The sequence below is a fragment of the Apodemus sylvaticus genome, chromosome 3 (genome assembly GCF_947179515.1).
Source record: "Apodemus sylvaticus chromosome 3, mApoSyl1.1, whole genome shotgun sequence".
NCBI classification, from domain to species: domain Eukaryota; kingdom Metazoa; phylum Chordata; class Mammalia; order Rodentia; family Muridae; genus Apodemus; species Apodemus sylvaticus.
The window spans coordinates 133,598,821-133,618,841 of NC_067474.1; the positions used below are offsets into that span (position 1 = coordinate 133,598,821).

At 42.5% G+C, this 20,021-nt stretch overlaps 1 protein-coding gene across 1 annotated transcript; it reads right to left on the reverse strand.

The window, feature by feature from the left end:
• Nucleotides 1–9,981: 9,981 nt before the first annotated feature.
• On the reverse strand, nucleotides 9,982–10,914 carry LOC127680073 (olfactory receptor 2A12-like). Its single transcript, XM_052175654.1, has one exon. The coding sequence runs from the start codon at nucleotides 10,912–10,914 to the stop codon at nucleotides 9,982–9,984; it is 933 nt and encodes a 310-aa protein (XP_052031614.1).
• Between the last annotated feature and the right edge of the window lie 9,107 nt (nucleotides 10,915–20,021).

Sequence of the window (20,021 nt, forward strand, 5' to 3'; positions counted from 1 at the left end):
TCTCCAGTTTCATGGAATTTGACTCCTCTTCTCACCTCTACCATCCACACACATGCATATAGGCAACAAGTATGCATATAGGCAAAGACATATATACATAAAGCAAAAAAAAAAAAAAACCCCACTCTTTAATTTCAATAAAGAAAGGCTGGGATGTGGGTCCTGAAATCACAGGTCAGATCCTGTACATTTTTCTCAAGTTACTGAAACTCCCAAAGCCTCAGCCTCTTCAACTAATGTGTCTGATGACAATTATGGGTAAAGATTATCATGAATATCTAAAGCATCTCATATAACTCCTGGAAACACCACATAACACAGGACAGGTCATAGGCTGTCATAAACTCTCAATGCATTTTTGGGAAGGCAGAGACGGGAAATCCCCACAAGAGGTATAAGCTTCACTTACTGAAATGACAAGTTCTCCAGTCAACTGAGAGACCCTGCCTCAATGAATAAGATGGAGAGCAATGGAGGAAAGTTTGCATATCAGTCTCTGAGCATACACACACACACACACACACACTAAGAGAAAGACAGAAAGACAGACAAACAGACAAGATGGATAGACAGAGGCATGGACACTACTGGCTTGCAAGAAACTAGTAAGCAAATAGATGAAAAGGGCAGAACAAAGGAAACCCAGGCCCATGCACATACAGTCAAGTGAATAAGGATAGATCCGCATGTGTGCATTGGGGATGCTGTGAAGCACATTTGTGCACTGCACTGGGAACACTTGTCTCTCTCAGGAAAATTCCCACACCCTCCCATCACAAAACATCCATTGCATCAACAATGTGGATTTAAGGGTTAAGTCTAAAGCAACCAAAAGTTTTAGAATCAATCCTGATAAATATCATCAAAAAATGTCACTTTGGGGTAAGGAAAGATTTTTTTAAGGAGTACAAATATACTTTCTATGGAGGAAAAAATAATGGTAAGCTATAAAACCAAAAACAAAGTGCTCAAAGTATTTAACAAAGACCCAGAAAACCACAAACATGACATCAGACACTCCAGTTGAACAGAGAACACTACTGAAGGCATTTCATGGAGGCAGCTGTCTGTTAGGCACTGATGAGGGTAAGAGGTTCTCAGCACCATTTCTCATCTGTACATTGCAGAAGAACACCACAGAGCCATGCCTACCTCTGCTTCTCAGTCTCACATCCCCACACACCTACCAGCATGGCTGCAGTAACACATGTCTAGTATTAACTAGTGTGAGTAGATCCAGTGGGGAAATTTTTTTAAATGATTCCTTTAGTGTGTGCTTGGCTGTACTCCCTAAAGTTAAACAATTCAGTATTTTGCCCAGCAATGTAAATGTTAGCTATAATTCTGAAGCAATATGTAAGCACATAGACACACACAAACAAGTGCTCAAGGAAAGACATGTAAAGGAAATTTCAAACACTATCTAAAGAGTCTGAGCTAGGGCTCCACTCCTATGCTAATGAGCAAGACAATGCTTAAGGCAGGAGTTGCTGTTGATGGGAGTAGAAACATGAAAGAGACTTGAAGTCATCCCCAGTCTTCACTTTCCCTGTCCCCATCCCCTCTCCTGACCCGTCCCTGTTCATCACCCTCACAGTGATCCTTTCCTTCACCCAGGTCAGGGGAATCATCCTCTCCTCTGGCAGTTTCATATCCATTTCCATGTGACCCTTACCTCTAAACTTTCCTTCTTCAATCCAGTCTTTTTTTAAAGTCAAATAATTTTTCACGGAATGGAGGGATGATGGCTCAGCAGTTAGGAGCACTGACTGCTCTTCCAGAGGTCCCGATTTCAACTCCCAGCGACCACATGGAGGCTCACAACCATCTGTAATGAAATCTCATGCCCTCTTTTTGTGTGTCTAAAGACAGTGACAGTGTATTCATAATAAGTAAATATGTCTGAAAGCTATATTAAAACATTTTTATACAATGCATTTTGAACATATTCTTCCCCTCCCCAACTTCTCCCCAATCCTCCCACACAACTTCATGTTCTTTCACCTCACAAACTCTTTCTCAAGATAAACGATTTAAAAGAAAAAGTAAACAACAAAAATGCATACAACAAACAAACCAGGAAACAGAACAAAACCATGGGGTCAAAACTTTCCTGTTGGCCAACTGCTCCTGAGCATGTGGATTACCTCGGGGTTTGACTGATATACACAGGGAGACTCTCCTGAAGAAAACTGACCTCCTCATTCCTAGTGGACATTAATTACAAATGAGTTCTTATTTAGGGGCAGGACTCTGTGTCCACTTTCCTAAGGGCCGGGCAATCATCTGTGTCAACACATTCCTCCTGAGATTGCTGCACGGATTATTCAAGGATTTTCCAGCTGGCCCTAGCTGAAAGCCTTTTAATAGCTCTGAAGCCCCATCCTTTAAGGCACACACACTGCTCACTCCTAACCTGCCTGCTCTGTGAAGACTAAGCCTCAGGATGCAGCTGTGTCCCCCACCTCCCCTGTGTCCAGACACAAATCTCCACGCAAGCACACTGTGTCCTGTACACCTCAGCCTCTCTCTCACCTTAGGGCACTTGCCTAGCTTCTCCCCATGGAAGGGGAACCAGCACCTGCACCATTGCCCACCCTGTGGCCACGGCTCAGCAGGAAGCCTTCCCTTCTGTGCTACCACCTCCCACCCTAACCCAAGTACAATACATCCTGTATTTCCTGTTCATTGGCTGGTTACAGTCTGAGGAATCCTAGAAGAGTGTTTCTTCCTCTCCTATTAACTGCATTCCAAGACCACTAAGAAAGAATTATTTATAATAGGATATGACTGAATGGATGATTCCTTAGCCTTTGAAATAATAAAAATAAGCAATATTAATTTTGATTAAATTCTATATTCTGGCCATTGTTTCCCTAAATTCAGGCTAACATCATAACTCATTGAAATAGGTGTCATTACCTGTGTGCTGTAGATGGAAACCTAAGGCCTAGAAAGTTCAGTGTGGTCCAGATGACAACCTTAGCATGAGAGATGTCAGTCAGAGTTTAGGTGGTCCAGCCTCAGAGCCTGTCTCTCAGTCCCTGCCTTCTCTGCTCTGGCACTCAGGCTCTCAAGCAGGAAGTGAAGAATGCAGCCTTCAGTGTCCTCTAGTTGAGCTCACTGAGATTCTGCACAGACCAGAACTCCTAGGATAGAGCTGGATGGCTACCCACAGACCAGCTCTCCTGGAGAGTTTTCCCTCTGGCCTGAGTGTGGGAGGCCCTGGGGTGCACTGAAAATAGAAGAATCCATTGGAGAGAGTGTCTGAGGTAGGGCTTTTGCAGCATGGTAGGATCATTTGGTCATCCACAATACTTAGCTTTTCCCAGCTGAGTGGCTTGTGATTTAGCTTACAGTGTTCCACCAGGTCTGCTGAGCCAAGTCTGTGAGCACATTACTGCAAATTATTGGACAGAGTTCCAGTCTAGATGATGCTACACATGGTAGCTCCAACCTACAAAGCCAGTCTCTGGAAGGCTTAGGATCAGTAGTCTAAAGAAATCCAGCAGTGTATCATGAGTTTTAGGTCAGGTTATACTACAGCAGGCTTATATTGTCTCAGCCCAAAAAAGAAAACCATCATGGCAATGCCCATGGCAACAAAGAACATCAAGCTGTGTCTATGTGTAGGTGTAGGAAGACACCTTCAGAGACAATGGCCAGCACAGCTCTCACATGCATAGGGCTTTTGCTTGGCTTGAGATGTTTCATCTCAGGCCTCCATATTCTTTCTTTATCAGCATGATTTAAAACAGACAAACTCTCTGTAAATATTCATTATGATAATAAAGAGAGGATGGAGGAAAGAAGGTTGAGAAAGAGATGAAAGAAAATCCAGCAAAGGGGGAAGAGGTCTGGGAGTTTGAGATGCACCCACAGAGGATGAGAAGATGGATAGCTTGACTGCTACTCATGTGCAGTCCATACTATGTCTGACCTCACCCACATGCCAAACACCAGTGACCACCTTACCACTTTTCAATCCAGGGATGTGTCACTCAGTGACTGTTTCTTGGTCTTACAAGAACAAGGCTAAAGGGGAATTCCTCCTAATGGAACAGAGTTGAGAGGGACAGCATGCTAGACAGCAGAGTCTCCAGTAAATTTTCATGGTGCTATGGAGTTTGAGGGGTTAAGTCTATTAATTCCTCTGCAAGTACCAGGCAACACTGGCTCCTGAAGGTTGTGTCTATAAATCCTGCTTAACAAAGGCAAGCTGAGACATCTACCCCTCTTCTCAGTGGGACCAGCAGCTAAGGTTTTATGACCTGGCCTTCTCCCTTAGCTTCCACAGGAGAGCACAGAAAGGCTAATTTCTGTTCCCAATAGAGATGCTAAGATGATTCCCAGGATACTGTAAACAAAAGAACTGTGGATGAGACCATTGGGGCAGAGCAGTAGGAAACAGCCCAAGGGTGAGGGTGGTGACCTTTTCCCTTGTCTAGACTAACTGGGGAATAAGCACAGCTAAGAGAACATGAGATGGAACCTGGTCACCTGATACACAGGTCAAGTCTACAAGTTCTCATCTTGCTTCCTTTTGCTGTCCAAACTCAGAGTCCATACAAGCAATGATGAGACCATGTTTCAATCACACTCTTTTAACTTCCTCAACGACACTGGGGCAAACCAAAGTCCTTCCTCCTTGCTTTATATGTGAGCAAGTTACTCAGATACTCTGGTATTTATGAAGACATTACAATAATGGTGGCTGGAGGGTAGCTTTCAGTAAAAGACCATTTCTTACTCAGGCAGAGATCCAAGTGTGGTTCCTAGCATGCAAATGGAAGCTCAAACCCATCTATATCTAGAATTATAGAAGATCTGGTAGCATCCTGTGATTACCCCAGTGCTCAAGCATGCATGTGGCATTGGACACAACTCAAGCAAAGACAAAGAAGAAAAAGAATCACCCAAAAAACAGCAACATGGAAGTCAACATAGCATCCCCAATGCCAGTGGACAGAGGAAACTCTCCAAAGAGCTCATGTCTCTTGGCTGCAAATAAAAATTGGGGAACAAAAAAAAATCAAACTCTGACCATACTCTAGAGCATGCTCTCTTTAACTTTCTGTTATTCTGCCTTGGCTTCCTCTTCTATAGAATTCCAGTAGTAACCTCTTCCCTTCCAGGCTTGCTAAACTAAAATGCAATGGTGTGCTGCACCTGCCGCAAGTCCTGGCCTGTGGTCCATGACCTCGAGTCTCCATCCCTGCCTTCTGTCTGAGTCTCGGATTCCTAAGAAAACAGAAGAAGAACTATGAAATATGTAGTCCTCCTGGTTAGAGTGATAAGGTTTTAGAATTCCTGTGAGCACAGGACAGTGGTGGTGAACGAATTTAATCCAAAGACTTAGAAGGCCGAGGCAGTTGGGTTTCTATAAATTCAAAGCCAGCCTGGTCTACAGAGCAAGTTCCCATTCAGCCAAGGATACTCAGAGAAACCATGTTTGGAAAGAAAAAGATCAAAAAGAAATTTCCACGTGGTGCTCCATAAACACAGCAAATATTAAAAGTTAATTAAATAAATAAACAACAGTTAAGTAAATTGTATTAGAATAAAAGACAAGCTTAGGATGGTGTTCAGCTATATAAAATCTAAAGAGAATGCTTAAGGTTACAGTATGATTTATAACATTTTAAAAAAGGCAAAATAAACCAACTCCAAAAATCTTCACATCCTGATGATCAACTATATTTTCCTGTGGTCTGTGTTCTAGACATTGTCTGGTGTGGTGCATTTTCTGGTTTAAATACTGTGTGATTTAAATAATGTGATCTCTGCTGCTGTTCAGTGGTGTGTTAGCAACCATGACTTAGACTATGATCAGCGTATTTACACCTCAGTAAAGGCAATCAGCATGAATCAGAAGCATCATGGCACAGACCTGGCCCTGCAGGGCTGTTGCTAAGCATTGTCCCACAGCTCTGACCCCAACTCTTCTCACTGGTGTTGAGGACCCCCATGAGCTCTGCACAGGCAGTGGAGTCCAGGCAGACTTTTATCACACAGGATCAATATGGAGACAGAGGTTCAGAGAGAAGCAGACAGAACTGATTGAGTGTCATAGGTAGGATGATACAGCCACCTGGCTCTGTTGGTTTTATTCATAAAGATTTAATTATAGATTTATAAGGAGATGAGAGAGAAAGTAGATATGGATGTCTCTAACATGGCAGAAAGGCAGTCACATGATAAGAATAGTACTTGATAAAGTGAAAAGGGCCCAACTCTCAGAAATTGTACTTGGGATCCTGTAAAAGAAAGAGAAAAGAAAAAATGGGAAGATGGGGGATGTTATACCTTTCTGAGTGTTAAAAGTATACATGAGGAAATATTATTTCCTCAGATGAAATTGTAATGTCAGGGGCTTGCTGCTAAATTCACACAATTTTCAAGCACTTTCTGAACTCTAGCTAGCTAATTCAACTCAGTTGCTCTGGCCCAAATTTCTCTCCAAGGTGAGAGATTGAAATTTGATTCTCTTGTCTTCTTGGTGAATTGCTCTGTTTGGTCTCAAAATAAGTCTGGCAATCTGTTGTAATCTTCTGGATTCTTCTTATTCTCAGGCTCATTCTCTCTTCATCTGCAACTGTCCTGTAAAATTGTCCCATGAAAACTGCCTCCTCTTTATCTCTGTCTGTCTCTCTGTCTTTCTCTCTGCACTGATCTATTAAGTCACCTCTCTTTCCTGTGCTGGACAGATCCTAACTTTGATACATTCTGTCAAATCTTTCTCTAATTCATGATTTGTCCGCCACTCAAATAGACATCACCTTCAAGCATGGATGAATACTTTAGTGAGTGTTAGGGATTAAAGATGTGCTGTAAGGGCTTGGTGTTATTCCAGGCAGAGGGATTAAACATTTGTCATTCCAGCTGGGTCACACAGAACTTGATTATCTTTGGATCATCAATTAAAATTAAAATTCCTCTACAGAGTAAGGTCTCAAAAAGGGAGGCAGGTATGACACAGCCACAGGACTGCTCCCAGAGACTGCACACGCTGGTTTCCTTTTTAATGACAGCATCAAAAAGAGTGTCAACATGACCTTCTCTGCCCATGTCCAGATAATGAACAAGGACCCAGAAGAGAAGAGCAATTTGACAAAGGTCACCCACCTAGTGAGTGGTAGAACCAACTCCAGGGCCTGACCACTAGCATCATGGGTGAGACAGACTCTGCCATGCCTATCCATGCTTACTTGTGTGGGTTCAAACTACTGGCTGGACCTGGGCTCTAACCAAAAATCTCTCCTGCAGCTCAGAGCTGGGCCCAACCCATGGTGATCATGAGATTATCCTGAAATCAGCATGAAGGAAAAGTCAAACTTGAGAGGTTTCATTCTTCACCAGGGGGACCAACAGGCCTGAAGGAGAAGATGGAGGGCTTTGAGAAAGGTGAAGCCAGCAGATCCACAGCTCTTACAAGCAGGGACTCCCTAATTAACCCCCAGATGACAATACCTCATTAATGGACCATGTGAGAATTGGCTCATTTCAGAAGGTGAGTACTTCAAAATGTTTTCTAGATTTGTGTTTTATATGCATAATGTTTTTGCACATTGTGAAAGTTTACTATTTTATTGTTCAAATGCTGGTTTCTCTGCCCTCCTACCTTATTTAAATCCAGAGAATCTCCTGTCTCAACTTTGTATAAACAAATATTATCACAGAATACTGATTACACAATGAGCAGAAGCAACTTGGTCCACTTTTTCTAGCAATCTTCCTGTTTTTACACGGACTGTTAGTGTTAACTGTGTGTTCACATTGGCATTCTGTTGTGCATGCCTCTGTGTACCAGATTTGGGACCTTGTGTGATAAAAAAAAAAAAAACCACCTAGCTCATCATGAGCGATGATAGCATATGGTCAAATAATGCCTTCTGGTTCCATTAGTAATACAATTCCTATTGATAAGATGCCAACACATCCTAACATTCCTACAGACTCTATGTATCTCTATTGTAATCCCAACTCCCACTTTTTTGAAATTGCCAATGGATGCTAAATTTCAACAGAAATTACAAGCACCTCAAAAGAGGCAAACACAATCTTGCAAAAAGAAGATTGGAGTATCCTGATTTCCAGTCTCAAAGCCATGGCAACCAGAAAAGAACGACATCTGCAAAAGGCTCCCATGTACTTTAATAGATTGAATCTGATACTCCAGACCTTGTAATAACACATACAAGAGAGTTTTTGACAACCATTTGATTTAGCAATTAAGAACAGTAAGGCTGACTCAGTGGTTAAGAGAACTGACTGCTATCAGTACCCCACACACATAAGAGCTCCCAGGGACTAATCCACCATCCAAAGATTACACATGGAGCGACTCATGGCTCCAGCCACATATGTAGCAGAGGATGGTGGTTAAGTGTGTAAACAAACACAAAATGATGTCACAACAGGATAGCATTAGGTTAGCCATATCACCATAAGCACTAGTATGTATTATCAACCAATAATAGTCAAGGATGAAACTATCAATCAATAAGACAAGTACTGGTGTCAACAGACAATGGTGATACAATGGATATCTATACACAAAAGGATTAAATTTGACCCTGTCCAAATACTATGCACAAAATGAATCAAAATGTAAAGTAAACTTTTAAAATATAATAGAATTTTTCATGACCTTGCATCAAGAAATGACTTCTGGAATATTTTCCATGAGACAGAGATAATGTGACTGAGTTGGATTTAACCACAGTGAGACCTCTGTGATACAAAGGACATTGTCCATGAACTGAAATATCAGCAGGTCTTGTATCATAAGCCCATGATCACAGTAATGGGAAGTGGTCAGAGGAAGATCTGAAATTCAAGATTATTTTGAGATACATTGAAAATTCCAAGCCAGGATGGAGTGAGTTAGACCCTCTCGTAATATAAGCCTACAAGAAAACAATAAATCCTAACTATGAATGGATTGTCTTCAGTGTCACTCAAAACATGGCTAAAAAGAAAATCAGAAGGGAAACATTATTAGGAAAGTAATAGTTCAAGCCTGAATCACAGATGAATTGGCTGATTAGCCAGATAAGAGCTACTCTGGAGCTGATAGACAGAGGATACCCACCACATCAGTGTAGAAAAGGACCAGTCTCAGCCGTCACAGGGAAGATGTGTCCTCAGATGCTGCATGCCACTTGTAGCAAAAGCTGGGAGTTCTGAAATGAAATTCAGCTCCTTTAACTTTCATATAACCAAAAAATGCAGACTTCATCATAGACTACATTGAGTACGGGCAGAAAGTTGATCTGTAGCCTGTCCCCCTTCTGTTCCACACACCATTGTTTTAATTTTAATAATGACAACCTGTGCTGCATTATTTAGCCTACAGCACCTCAGCCTCTATTGTTTCTATTACAATATCACTAACAACCTGCTTCCTGCTGGCTTGCATGCATGAAGTTGGCTTCTGTTAAAATACAGCAGCCTGCAAAACTCCTGTTAATTTCTCACTTCTCTATACAGGAAGTGTACACACCAGACCATTTTCACATGACTTTCATTGCTTCTCTGTGGAAGTAAAATAAATCCCAGCATCTTGTTGTCATGTTGGACCATGATGCTTTCCTTAGCAAAAGAATGTGTGCAAAGAGAAGATGATCACTATTGAGAAGCTTAGGTTTTAAAGGTTTCATCCACTGTTCCTTTTCTTCTGTTACTGATGAATGCATCTGAGCCTGGCTACACAAGGAGGCTTGCAATCTACCACTAAGAAAAGTGAGGCCCACAAGAGTCTTTGGATTTAGAACCACTAATACTTATGTTTTCTAGTGAACTGTGTAGTCATTTTATCAATACAGCATGCTCTCTTTCAGGAATTTTATCACTAGTTATTAAGTTGTATGTTGTATAAAATGCACAGTGTTGCTCACATAAACAAAGGCACTATCTCTGTTTAAACAAAGAACATTATATCTGATGTTGAACTAAGGATCACTATCATGGTCCAATGGTCTATCTGCCATAACCCATTACCTTGAGAAATGTCCTCTTGATATCTTTGTTTCTCAGACTGTAGACCACAGGGTTGAGCAAGGCTGTGAAGACATTGTAAAAGAGTGAGACCTGCTTGTCTTGCTCAGGGGAGGAGCTGGAGTTGGGCCTCATGTAGATGTAAATGGCTGGAGCATAGAAGAGTGTGACCACAGTCAGGTGGGAGGCACAGGTAGAGAAAGCCTTGCAGCGGGCCTGGGTGGACTTGATCTTGAGAATCGCCTTGGCAATATGAATGTAGGAGGCCACAATGAGAGAAACTGGAACAATGACCAAAAAGACACTCAAGACCAAGTCCAGCATCTCAATGAGGTGGGTACCCATGCAAGCCAGGCTACGCACTGAAGGACCTTCACACAAGTAGTGGTTGACCCTGTTGGGCCCACAATATGATAGACTCATGGTGAAGAAAGTATGCACTAAGGAAGAAAAGAAACAACATATCCAAGTCCCTGATGCCAACCGTATGCACAGGCCCCAGTTGAGGATGACAGTGTAATGCAATGGATAGCAAATGGCCACATACCTGTCATAAGCCTTGACAACAAAGAAGGTGCACTCAGTTATACCCAGGGCACCGAACACATACATCTGCATCCAGCAGCCAGTGAAGGAGATGGCCTGAGAGTAAGCAAGAAGATGCACCAACATCTGGGGCATGGTGGTGGTGACAAAGCTCATATCCAACAGGGAGAGGACACAGAGGAAGAAGTACATGGGAGTGTGCAGCTGTGTGTCCAGGCAGACCAGCATGATGATGAGCCCGTTGCCCAGGACTGAGCTCAGGTAGATGAGAAGGAAGACAATGAAGAGGATGCTGTTGGTCGTGTGGTCACTGGAGAAGCCAAGCAGGATGAACTCAGAAACCCAACTTTGGTTCTGCCCTGGGATCATCTAAAACACAATGTCTGTAAGAGAATCACAGCCACATGTATAACACCTGATACACAGCCCTGGAAGATGGCATCTACAGAGGCAGGAAGGCTGAGGTGGTTATTGTGAGCACACCGCTCGGTGTCTGTACACTCTGCCCAAGTTTCTCAACCTGTTCAGTCTCTTCATCTGTAAAATGAGTCTGATGATACTCATGTGTTAAGAGTATTGTGACGAGCAATAGTGTTAAAAACTGCATGGTATTGGTACAGTGACAGGCAGGAGGATCAATGGAACAGGATTGAAGATCCAGAAATGAACCCACACACCTATGGCCACTTGATCCTCGACAAAGAGGCTGAAAACATCCAATGGAAAAAAGATAGCCTTTTCAACAAATGGTGCTGGTTCAACTGGAGGTCAGCATGCAGAAGAATGCGAATTGATCCATCCTTGTCTCCTTGTACTAAGCTCAAATCCAAATCAAGGACCTCCACATAAAGCCAGACACTCTGAAGCTAATAGAAAAAAAACTGGGGAAGACCCTTGAGGACATCGGTACAGGGAGAAAGTTTCTGAACAGAACACCAATAGCGTATGCTCTAAGAGCAAGAATTGACAAATGGGACCTCATAAAATTACAAAGTTCCTGTAAGGCAAAGGACACCATCAAGAGGACAAATCGGCAACCAACAAATTGGGAAAAGATCTTCACCAATCCTACATCAGATAGAGGGCTAATATCCAATATATATAAAGAACTCAAGAAGTTAGACTCCAGAAAACCAAACAACCCTATTAAAAAATGGGGTACAGAGTTAAACAAAGAATTCTCACCTGAAGAACTTCGGATGGCGGAGAAGCATCTTAAAAAATGCTCAACTTCATTAGTCATTAGGGAAATGCAAATCAAAACAACCCTAAGATTTCATCTTACACCAGTCAGAATGGCTAAGATTAAAAATTCAGGAGACAGCAGGTGTTGGAGAGGGTGTGGAGAAAGAGGAACACTCCTCCACTGCTGGTGGGGTTGCAAATTGGTACAACCACTCTGGAAATCAGTCTGGCGGTTCCTCCGAAAACTGGGCACCTTACTTCCAGAAGATCCTGCTATACCACTCCTGGGCATATACCCAGAAGACTCCCCACCAGGTAATAAGGACACATGTTCTACTATGTTCATAGCAGCCCTATTTGTAATTGCCAGATGCTGGAAAGAACCCAGGTATCCCTCAACAGAAGAGTGGATGCAAAAAATGTGGTATATCTACACAATGGAGTACTATTCAGCCATTAGAAACAATGAATTCATGAAATTCTTAGGCAAATGGATGGAGCTAGAGAATATCATACTAAGTGAGGTAACCCAGACTCAAAAGGTGAATCATGGTATGCACTCACTAATAAGTGGATATTAACCTAGAAAACTGGAATACCCAAAACATAATCCACACATCAAATGAGGTACAAGAAGAAAGGAGGAGTGGCCCCTGGTTCTGGAAAGACTCAGTGAAACAGTATTCAGCAAAACCAGAACGGGGAAGTGGGAAGGGGTGGGTGGGAGGACAGGGGAAGAGAAGGGGGCTTGCGGGACTTTCGGGGAGTGGGGGGGCTAGAAGAGGGGAAATCATTTGAAATGTAAATAAATTATATCGAATAAAAAAAAAAGAGTATTGTGACTATTTAAAGTATCTCACATAACTCTGGAAATACCACATAATGCATGGCATGCCCTAGACTGTCTCATACTCTCAATTCATCCCATAATGAACATTAGTTTCTCACCTAGACAGCAACAGGTGCCTCAGAAGATCTGAAACAGCCATCAACCTTGGAGAGCCTGTGTCTTGTGTATAAGTGGCCTCTCTTCACAAAAAGAAATCCTTGTATTTTAACCTCTGTGCAGCCTGAGCCTTTATCACCAGAGGTCAGTAAGAGGCCCTAAGATGCACCAAGTGCAGGGCAGATCTTCTGTAGCTGCTCTGAGTCTTTCCTTCCTGTACATTAGTATTCCTTCCCTGGTCTTGAATTCTTCCTTCCAGCTCTCAAAAGCCTGTGGATGTGAGGACTGGCAGCCCTCACCTTCATGGTTTCACTAGACCAACACCCAGCATGACAAGTGGCACACTGTCCCTCCTACCCCCACAGCAATTGAACTACTGGCTCTCTTAGCTTAGCTACTATGTACGTAAAGTCCTTTTGTAATGTGAGGGACATTGAAGTGCAGCCTTATTACAATGAACTCCAATATCTACAATTGTTTGTATTTTGGGGTTCTACAACAGTAGGAGCCACAATTTTAAGCTCTACTAAAAACAAAATGCACAAAAAACCAAAAATACTTTATCTTTTTATGTTCATTTAATAACATGTCCATTATTTTTTATGATTGGTATAAAAATATATTGTGTTGAATATAATAAAAAATTAAAATTAAAATAAAATAAAACAAACTATCTATGATAGAGTATGGCAGCATGTGAGGTTCCCTACTTTTGTAATAATGAAACAACTATTATTTATTTGGGGCATTTTGAATATTCCAGCCAGTGATCCACTAGCTTTAGGCTAACATCATATCAGTTCACTGGATGAAGAAATTTACCCATGATCTATATGTAGAACCCTAAGGCACAAAGAAGGCAGTTTGTTCCAGATTACAAGTTCATCATGGGAGAAACTGAAGTTTGGATGGTCTAGCCTTAGAGCCTGGCTCTCAGTCACTACCTTCTATGCTATGACAAATGGATTCTCAAGTGGGAGGTGAAGGCAAAGTCTTCACAGTGTCCGTCTAGTTGAGTAAAGTACAGAGCTCCTAGGACAGAGGTGGATGACTAGCCATAGAGCTGCTCTCCTGATGAGATTTCCCTTATGTCTGAGTGTGGGAGGCTCTGGGGATGTAGTGACAAGCAGAAGGAAACAATGGGAAGGGATTGGGTAAACTCTAAATATTTTGGAGCAATGCATATTTTCGTTAAAGCTTTCTTCTTCTTCTTCTTCTTCTTCTTCTTCTTCTTCTTCTTCTTCTTCTTCTTCTTCTTCTTCTTCTTCTTTCTTCCTTTTTCTGTCTTTCTCATTTTCTCTTTCTCTGTATTTAAGAGAGAGTCAGAGACACAAACAGAGAGAAAGAAAGAAAGAAAGGCAGAGTCTCTGAAAGACAGAGACTCAGAAACAAGAAGAGACACAAAGAGACAGACACAAACAGACAGAATGATTGTTGGACTGGCAAAAAGTATAGAAACAGATTCAGACAGAGACAGAGAGAGAGATAGAGACAGAGGAAAATGGTTTACTTAAGTACAGTCTTTATTGACTTGCCTGTCCAGCAGTCTGTGTCCTCATTTACAATATCCAACTAAGCCTGGTGAAACAGATCATCAGTCCCATCATTATGAAAGCAAAGGCAGCCAGATTATGAGTTCTAGACAAAAAAGTGGGGTGCCTGGCAATACTCAGCCTCAAAAAGAAAAAAACCATACAATCCTATCCCTGGAGTGCTGAAAACAAAAATCTGAAGTGTAGCATAATGCACGGAAGCAAGACAGCCAGGCAGCATGAGACCCATCTCACAGTCAAAGCCAAACTGCTGTAAGTACACATCCAGCTGTCCCCCTGTGCGGTGGAAGGCTGTTTCTAACAGACCATCACTGAACTCAGAGCTATGGTTTTCCACCTCACTTAAGATCCTTGAGCTCAGAACAACACTACATTGTTGTGTCTAGTACCGACCTACAGTATGGCAGGAAACAAACTGTCAGGAAACAGTAAATGTATAAAGGAGGAAGGAGGAGGAAGAGGAAGGAATAAAGGGCACAAGGGTGAGGTAGGCCAGGGTGAAAGAAGAAGAGCAGGCAACGAGGGGCGGGGCTTCACACATACACAGTGGAAAGTGGTGATCCGGCTACTTCTAATTTCAGCTTCATGTGATGCTTGTTTCACACCAGCAAGCCCAAGTCTACTGACCAACTTACCACTCATGGGTCCAAAGAGGCGTCACTGAATGGCTGCTTCTTGCTCTTGTGGCAGAGACTAACCAGGAAAACTCCTAAACAACTGGATCCAGAGATGTGATATTAGAGGCAGCCAAGAATGAAGAACATGTCCAAGGATTCTGACAGTCAGTCGGCTGAGTTTCCAGGCAGGCTAGGCTTGTCTTCTGAGAACGACGAGCCTGCACAACAAACTGAGTCTCAGACTTGCCAACCTTTTCCCTGTGGTACAAGCTGCTGTGACTTTATGATCCTGCCTTCTCTCTTAGCCTTCCCAGGAGAGTTGAGAAAGGGCCATTTCTATTCTCAGTAGGGATTCTCAACAAGCACACTCATTGAAAGAGACCCTTGGGGGAAAAGAGCAGGAAAAAACATATGGCAAATGGAGAAATCATGACCTCCATTTTGGAACTAATTGGGGAAGATGTGAAGCTCAGGGAAAGGAGATGAAACAGTCAAAGCCTGACCTTCTCATTCAAGGCCCAGACCCTCCCTGGCTCCCAGAGACATCAAGTTTAGTGTCACTTCTGTTCCTTCCTGGATTGTGTATCCAGGACCTGATCCAGGGCAGGCACATGGGCCTTTGAGAGTCCTCCATGACAAGTCATCACTGGTGGTCCGCAGTGCCGGTCCATAACAGCTGAGTGAGGGATCTCGCCCAGGGAACTGTAGGCCTTAAGTACATATCTCTTGTTCTAGAGCTTTCTCACTTAAACTCACTGTGGCCCTGCCTCGGCTCTCTCTTCTGTAAACTGCCGACAGCAACCTCGTCCTGCCTGGGATTGCTGGGAGAATTACATGTGATTATGCTGAGTACTTGGAACTATTCATCCTGAGATTCATTTGTCACAAACAGGATTCATAAAGTTGAGCCACAGTTAAAGTAAGCTTTACTTAAAAACTGGCCAGGGAGAAAGAACTAAGGCCAGAACCATCTCCGGATTTGTAGGATATGACCACATAGGCATGTTTTTGAGGGGCTCAAAAATGTGAAACCCACATCTCACTTTGTTTACCATCGGGTCCAATCAGGATAAGGAGATATCTTGATATATTTCCTGCCTCTGTACCTCCCACCCACATGTGATCAAGCACATTCCGAGCACATGGAACAAACTCATTTGTTTAGAGAGAACCCCCCCTCCCCCCCGCGCAAAACTCTGGCTTGTTACTTAGAAAGTAAGAACTACAACTCCCAGCATCCCAGGACATTACCTTGGCCTTGGGCAGGTGGTACATGCTGGTATCTCTGGCTCTTTCATTCCTCCCTTGAGTTGTTTCCTGAGTTAAATCCTTGAATTTGTCATGGAAACCTGTGTATATTAGGAACTAATCATCATCATATTTTTGGTACCCAGACAGGATCAGAAGGATTAATGCCCCTGTGACGACTCATAATAGGAGAAACCTGGTAATAAGAATGGGGGCCAGTTATTTCATTCATGGTAGATTTCCCTTTTGTAATATTTTTAATACAGTCAGATTATAATCCTGAATGGTTTGTACACAAATGATAATTTTCTTTTAGAGCCATATAATACTTTTTTTAATCTTTTTTTTTTCTTTACATTCCAGTCATTATTCCCTTCCTGGTCCCCCTCTGACTGTTCCTCATCCCATATATAACACCTGTTTATTCTGCATAGAGCAGGCCACGTGCCCTATCATACTGAATAGCTTTTTCAGTTAGTGAATCTGCCTGTTGATAAATGTGGGTCACTTTCTTTGTATGCCATTTCTCCCCTATGCCAAGTAGTTTCTCTTTGACTTAGTATTTGAGCTCATTGTGGGACAAGGGACTGTGTATGCTGTTTTGTAACTACTTCAGGTAAACCGAAGGCATCATTCTCAGGGCTCAGGGAGGCTGAAAGGCTAGTCAAATGCTGGGCAATGGGCATTCACCTGAAGCATCTGGTTAGCTGAGCCAGCTGAAGGAACAAGGAGCAGTCACACTGGACAAACTGATTGACATCAGCATTCAGCAAGTGACTCACGTGACAGCTAATGACACTGGCTCAACTCCAATTAACCAAAAGTATTCAGTGAGTCATGAATCATCTCCCTTTGCCTTGGACTGGGCATAGGGAGTGCATAGACCTAATCAGATCCTCCCTGTTCCCATGTCAAGGAATGGCAGAACCAGCTCCCAGACAGAAAAATTTCAAAGGAGGATGAAAAGACATCTATTAAACTTAGCAAATGGAGGTCTCTTCCACTCAACATACACACCCCAAGAAACTTGCTATCAACTTTCTTGAGGATGACCTTTACAGCATTGTCAAAAGGACTGAAGGCATGCTCCAGAGCCTTGGATTAGTATTCCAAGGTGCCCACTTCCCAGAGTGGCTTGGCCTTTAGAAGTTCCCTGAGTGAAGGATGCAGTGGATGGTCCATCTCACTGGAGGACTCCAAAGGATAACCCTGAGAGAACAACCAGTCCCGCAGTTTTGATCCAAATTGGAAGCAAGCTTTAATTAAATACTGGCCAGATAAATAGGACTCTGGTAAGGTTCACCTCTGGGTGCCCAGGAAATTGTCCCAGTGGAAACCCACAATTTCATTGCATTTCCTAACAGGCCCAATCAGGAGCAAACATACTTCCTATTTCCTGACCTATTTCCTGTCCATATGCCTCCTGCCCACATGTGATCAATCACATCTTGTGAAGATGGGTAAAACAAACTTCTTTAGGGAGTAAAAATCATGTACCTTGCTATTTTCCAAGAACTACAACTCCCAGCATTCCAAGAAGTTCCTTTGTCCTTCAGTGGTTGGGACTTACTGGGCAACTTTGGCTCTCACAGTATGAGAGCAGGCTAACTCTCAGTGACCCTGAGTGCCCATCCCTGCCTTCTGCCTGCACCTTGGCTTCCTAAATATTCCAGAGTTAAGATTAGACTCAGGTGCCTGGCCTACCTACCAGAGCTATTGATATGATTTAGAAATACCATGAGCTGGTCCTGAAGCACAGTAAATATTAAAAGCTAATTAAAACTATAATCAATGATATTGTGTTGGGATCAAAGTTGTGTGGCTAAGAATACAGCTCAGATATAGAGTGCCTGGCTTGACAGAATGCTTGAGTCTGACAGTTAGAGTCATAGCTGAAATGAAAACTTAAGGGGGTTTTGAAAGTCAATTGTGTCAGTTCGTATTTTGCTGGGGCAAATATATCAAAGAGTGTTTTTCTGAAGTGGACACAAGTGAAAAGATGTTTTGCTACAGCAGACACATGAAGAAATGTTTCTCTAAAGTAGACACAGGTAAAAATACATTTCACTAAGGCAGACTCATGAAAGAAGTTTTCACTGAAACAGACACAGGTAAAAAGATGGTTTGCTAAAGCAAACATAAAGGATTCCGCACTAAGAACAGTCATGCATTGGTTCACCTTACATGTGTTATTGAGCTTCATTTGTTGTGACTCTATAGAGAAAAACTCACCAAAAATCTTCTGGTGGTGTTCTGGCAGCTTGTTGACCCTTCAGCAGATTTGGGTTGATTGACAGATTGATATCAACTGACACAGACCAGTGATACCATTTTGCGAAGACAGACTCACCTGCTAAGACATATGGTGAAGTAAGATGCATAAAAGACATGTGATGTATAGAGAGAGTATAAATAGGACTCAACAGACAGTGGCAGAGGCTGGGCTTGCTGACACAGCTAGCTTTTCAAGACTTTTTAGTATTGAGACACAGCCAAAACCTTCTCCTGAAGTCCCTAGAGCTCCTGGCTCCTCCTACCAACTCATGCCATTTCAGCTAAGGCTGAGCTGTTCCTGCTAGGTAATGCCACAGATGCTGTTATCCCAAAACTACTAGACTACTGATATATCTGTAAAGTGTTTGCAAATGGAACAAGCTGCCGCTGCTGATTCTTATAGACAAAACTACTGATTTCCTAATAATGCAATGAGATTTGTTCCAACAATTTCTAAACATGTCCTCTTTCCCCTGTATTCTATTTTGTTTTCCGCTACTTCAGGTGGGTGGTAAACTAAGTTGAAACGTTTAAAAAAACAGCATGAAAAATGGGTCTTAATATTTCAAAATCTACACATAGCATTGAAAAATCAAAATAGGAAAAGGGATGATCTGACCACATTTGACTGCTGTCTGTTCTGAAGGCTCCCTACTGCACAGGATTCATTTGGTGAAAGACTAGAATGGCATACACTCTTGGACCCTGTGTGGTGGCACATGTTGCTACCAGTACATTGACATTGATGAGTGTATTTATACCATAAACAATACAAACCAAAAGTCAATCAGCCCCCACCCTGCCCCTGCAGTGACTTTGCTAATCATCTGTCCCATGGCGCAGACCCTAGCTCTTCCCATTCATGCTTCTGACCTGCACATCAGCTTGGAACAAGTACTCATGCCTGCGTAGAGACCAATCAGCCTTGGGCATGGGGATGGAGGGTTAAAAGAACTGTGGTTCTGAGAGAGGCAGTGATTTGCCTCAGGACAGAGCCCATCTAGTGTCACATATAGAACACAACATTGGCCACTCTTGTTTGTCAAATGCCAGAAGCACTTAAACATTGTTAAGCACAGCCCTGACTCTCTATTTCTCCGGTAAATAGAGACTAAAAGATGAGAAGGCCATGGAAAGGTGCTGCAGCTAGTCAAGGGTGGAAACTGACAGCGCCCACTTCCAGGAATTCTCACAACCACAGCAGCATCTTCATACTCTCGGCAATCCGTCAATACACACCATCTATTAGAACAATTCAATTTCTTGTCTTCTTCCTGTTCATTAGAGACTTTTCAAACTACAGAAAAGAATGGAGCTTAAAACACATGGTTTAGTATTCAAGGAAACATTGCAAAGCACAAGACAGGAACCAAAAAATGAAGTTCTATCTAACTAACTTCTATTACTATTTTTAATAAAACATAAACTGTTCTCTAATATAAGATATAGGGTAATATTACTCTGTTCTACTTCTAATGTAGCTGCAGTCTTCCCCATAGTCCTATTAGTAGTGAGCACAACTGGCCACACAGTACTACTTATCCCCACTGGCATCAGGACTGGTGGATTTTCCACAAAGCTCCAGTAAGTTTCGGTCTGTACCTGTGTCTATAATGACAGGACACACCCAGCACTCAGGAACCCAAATAGTAC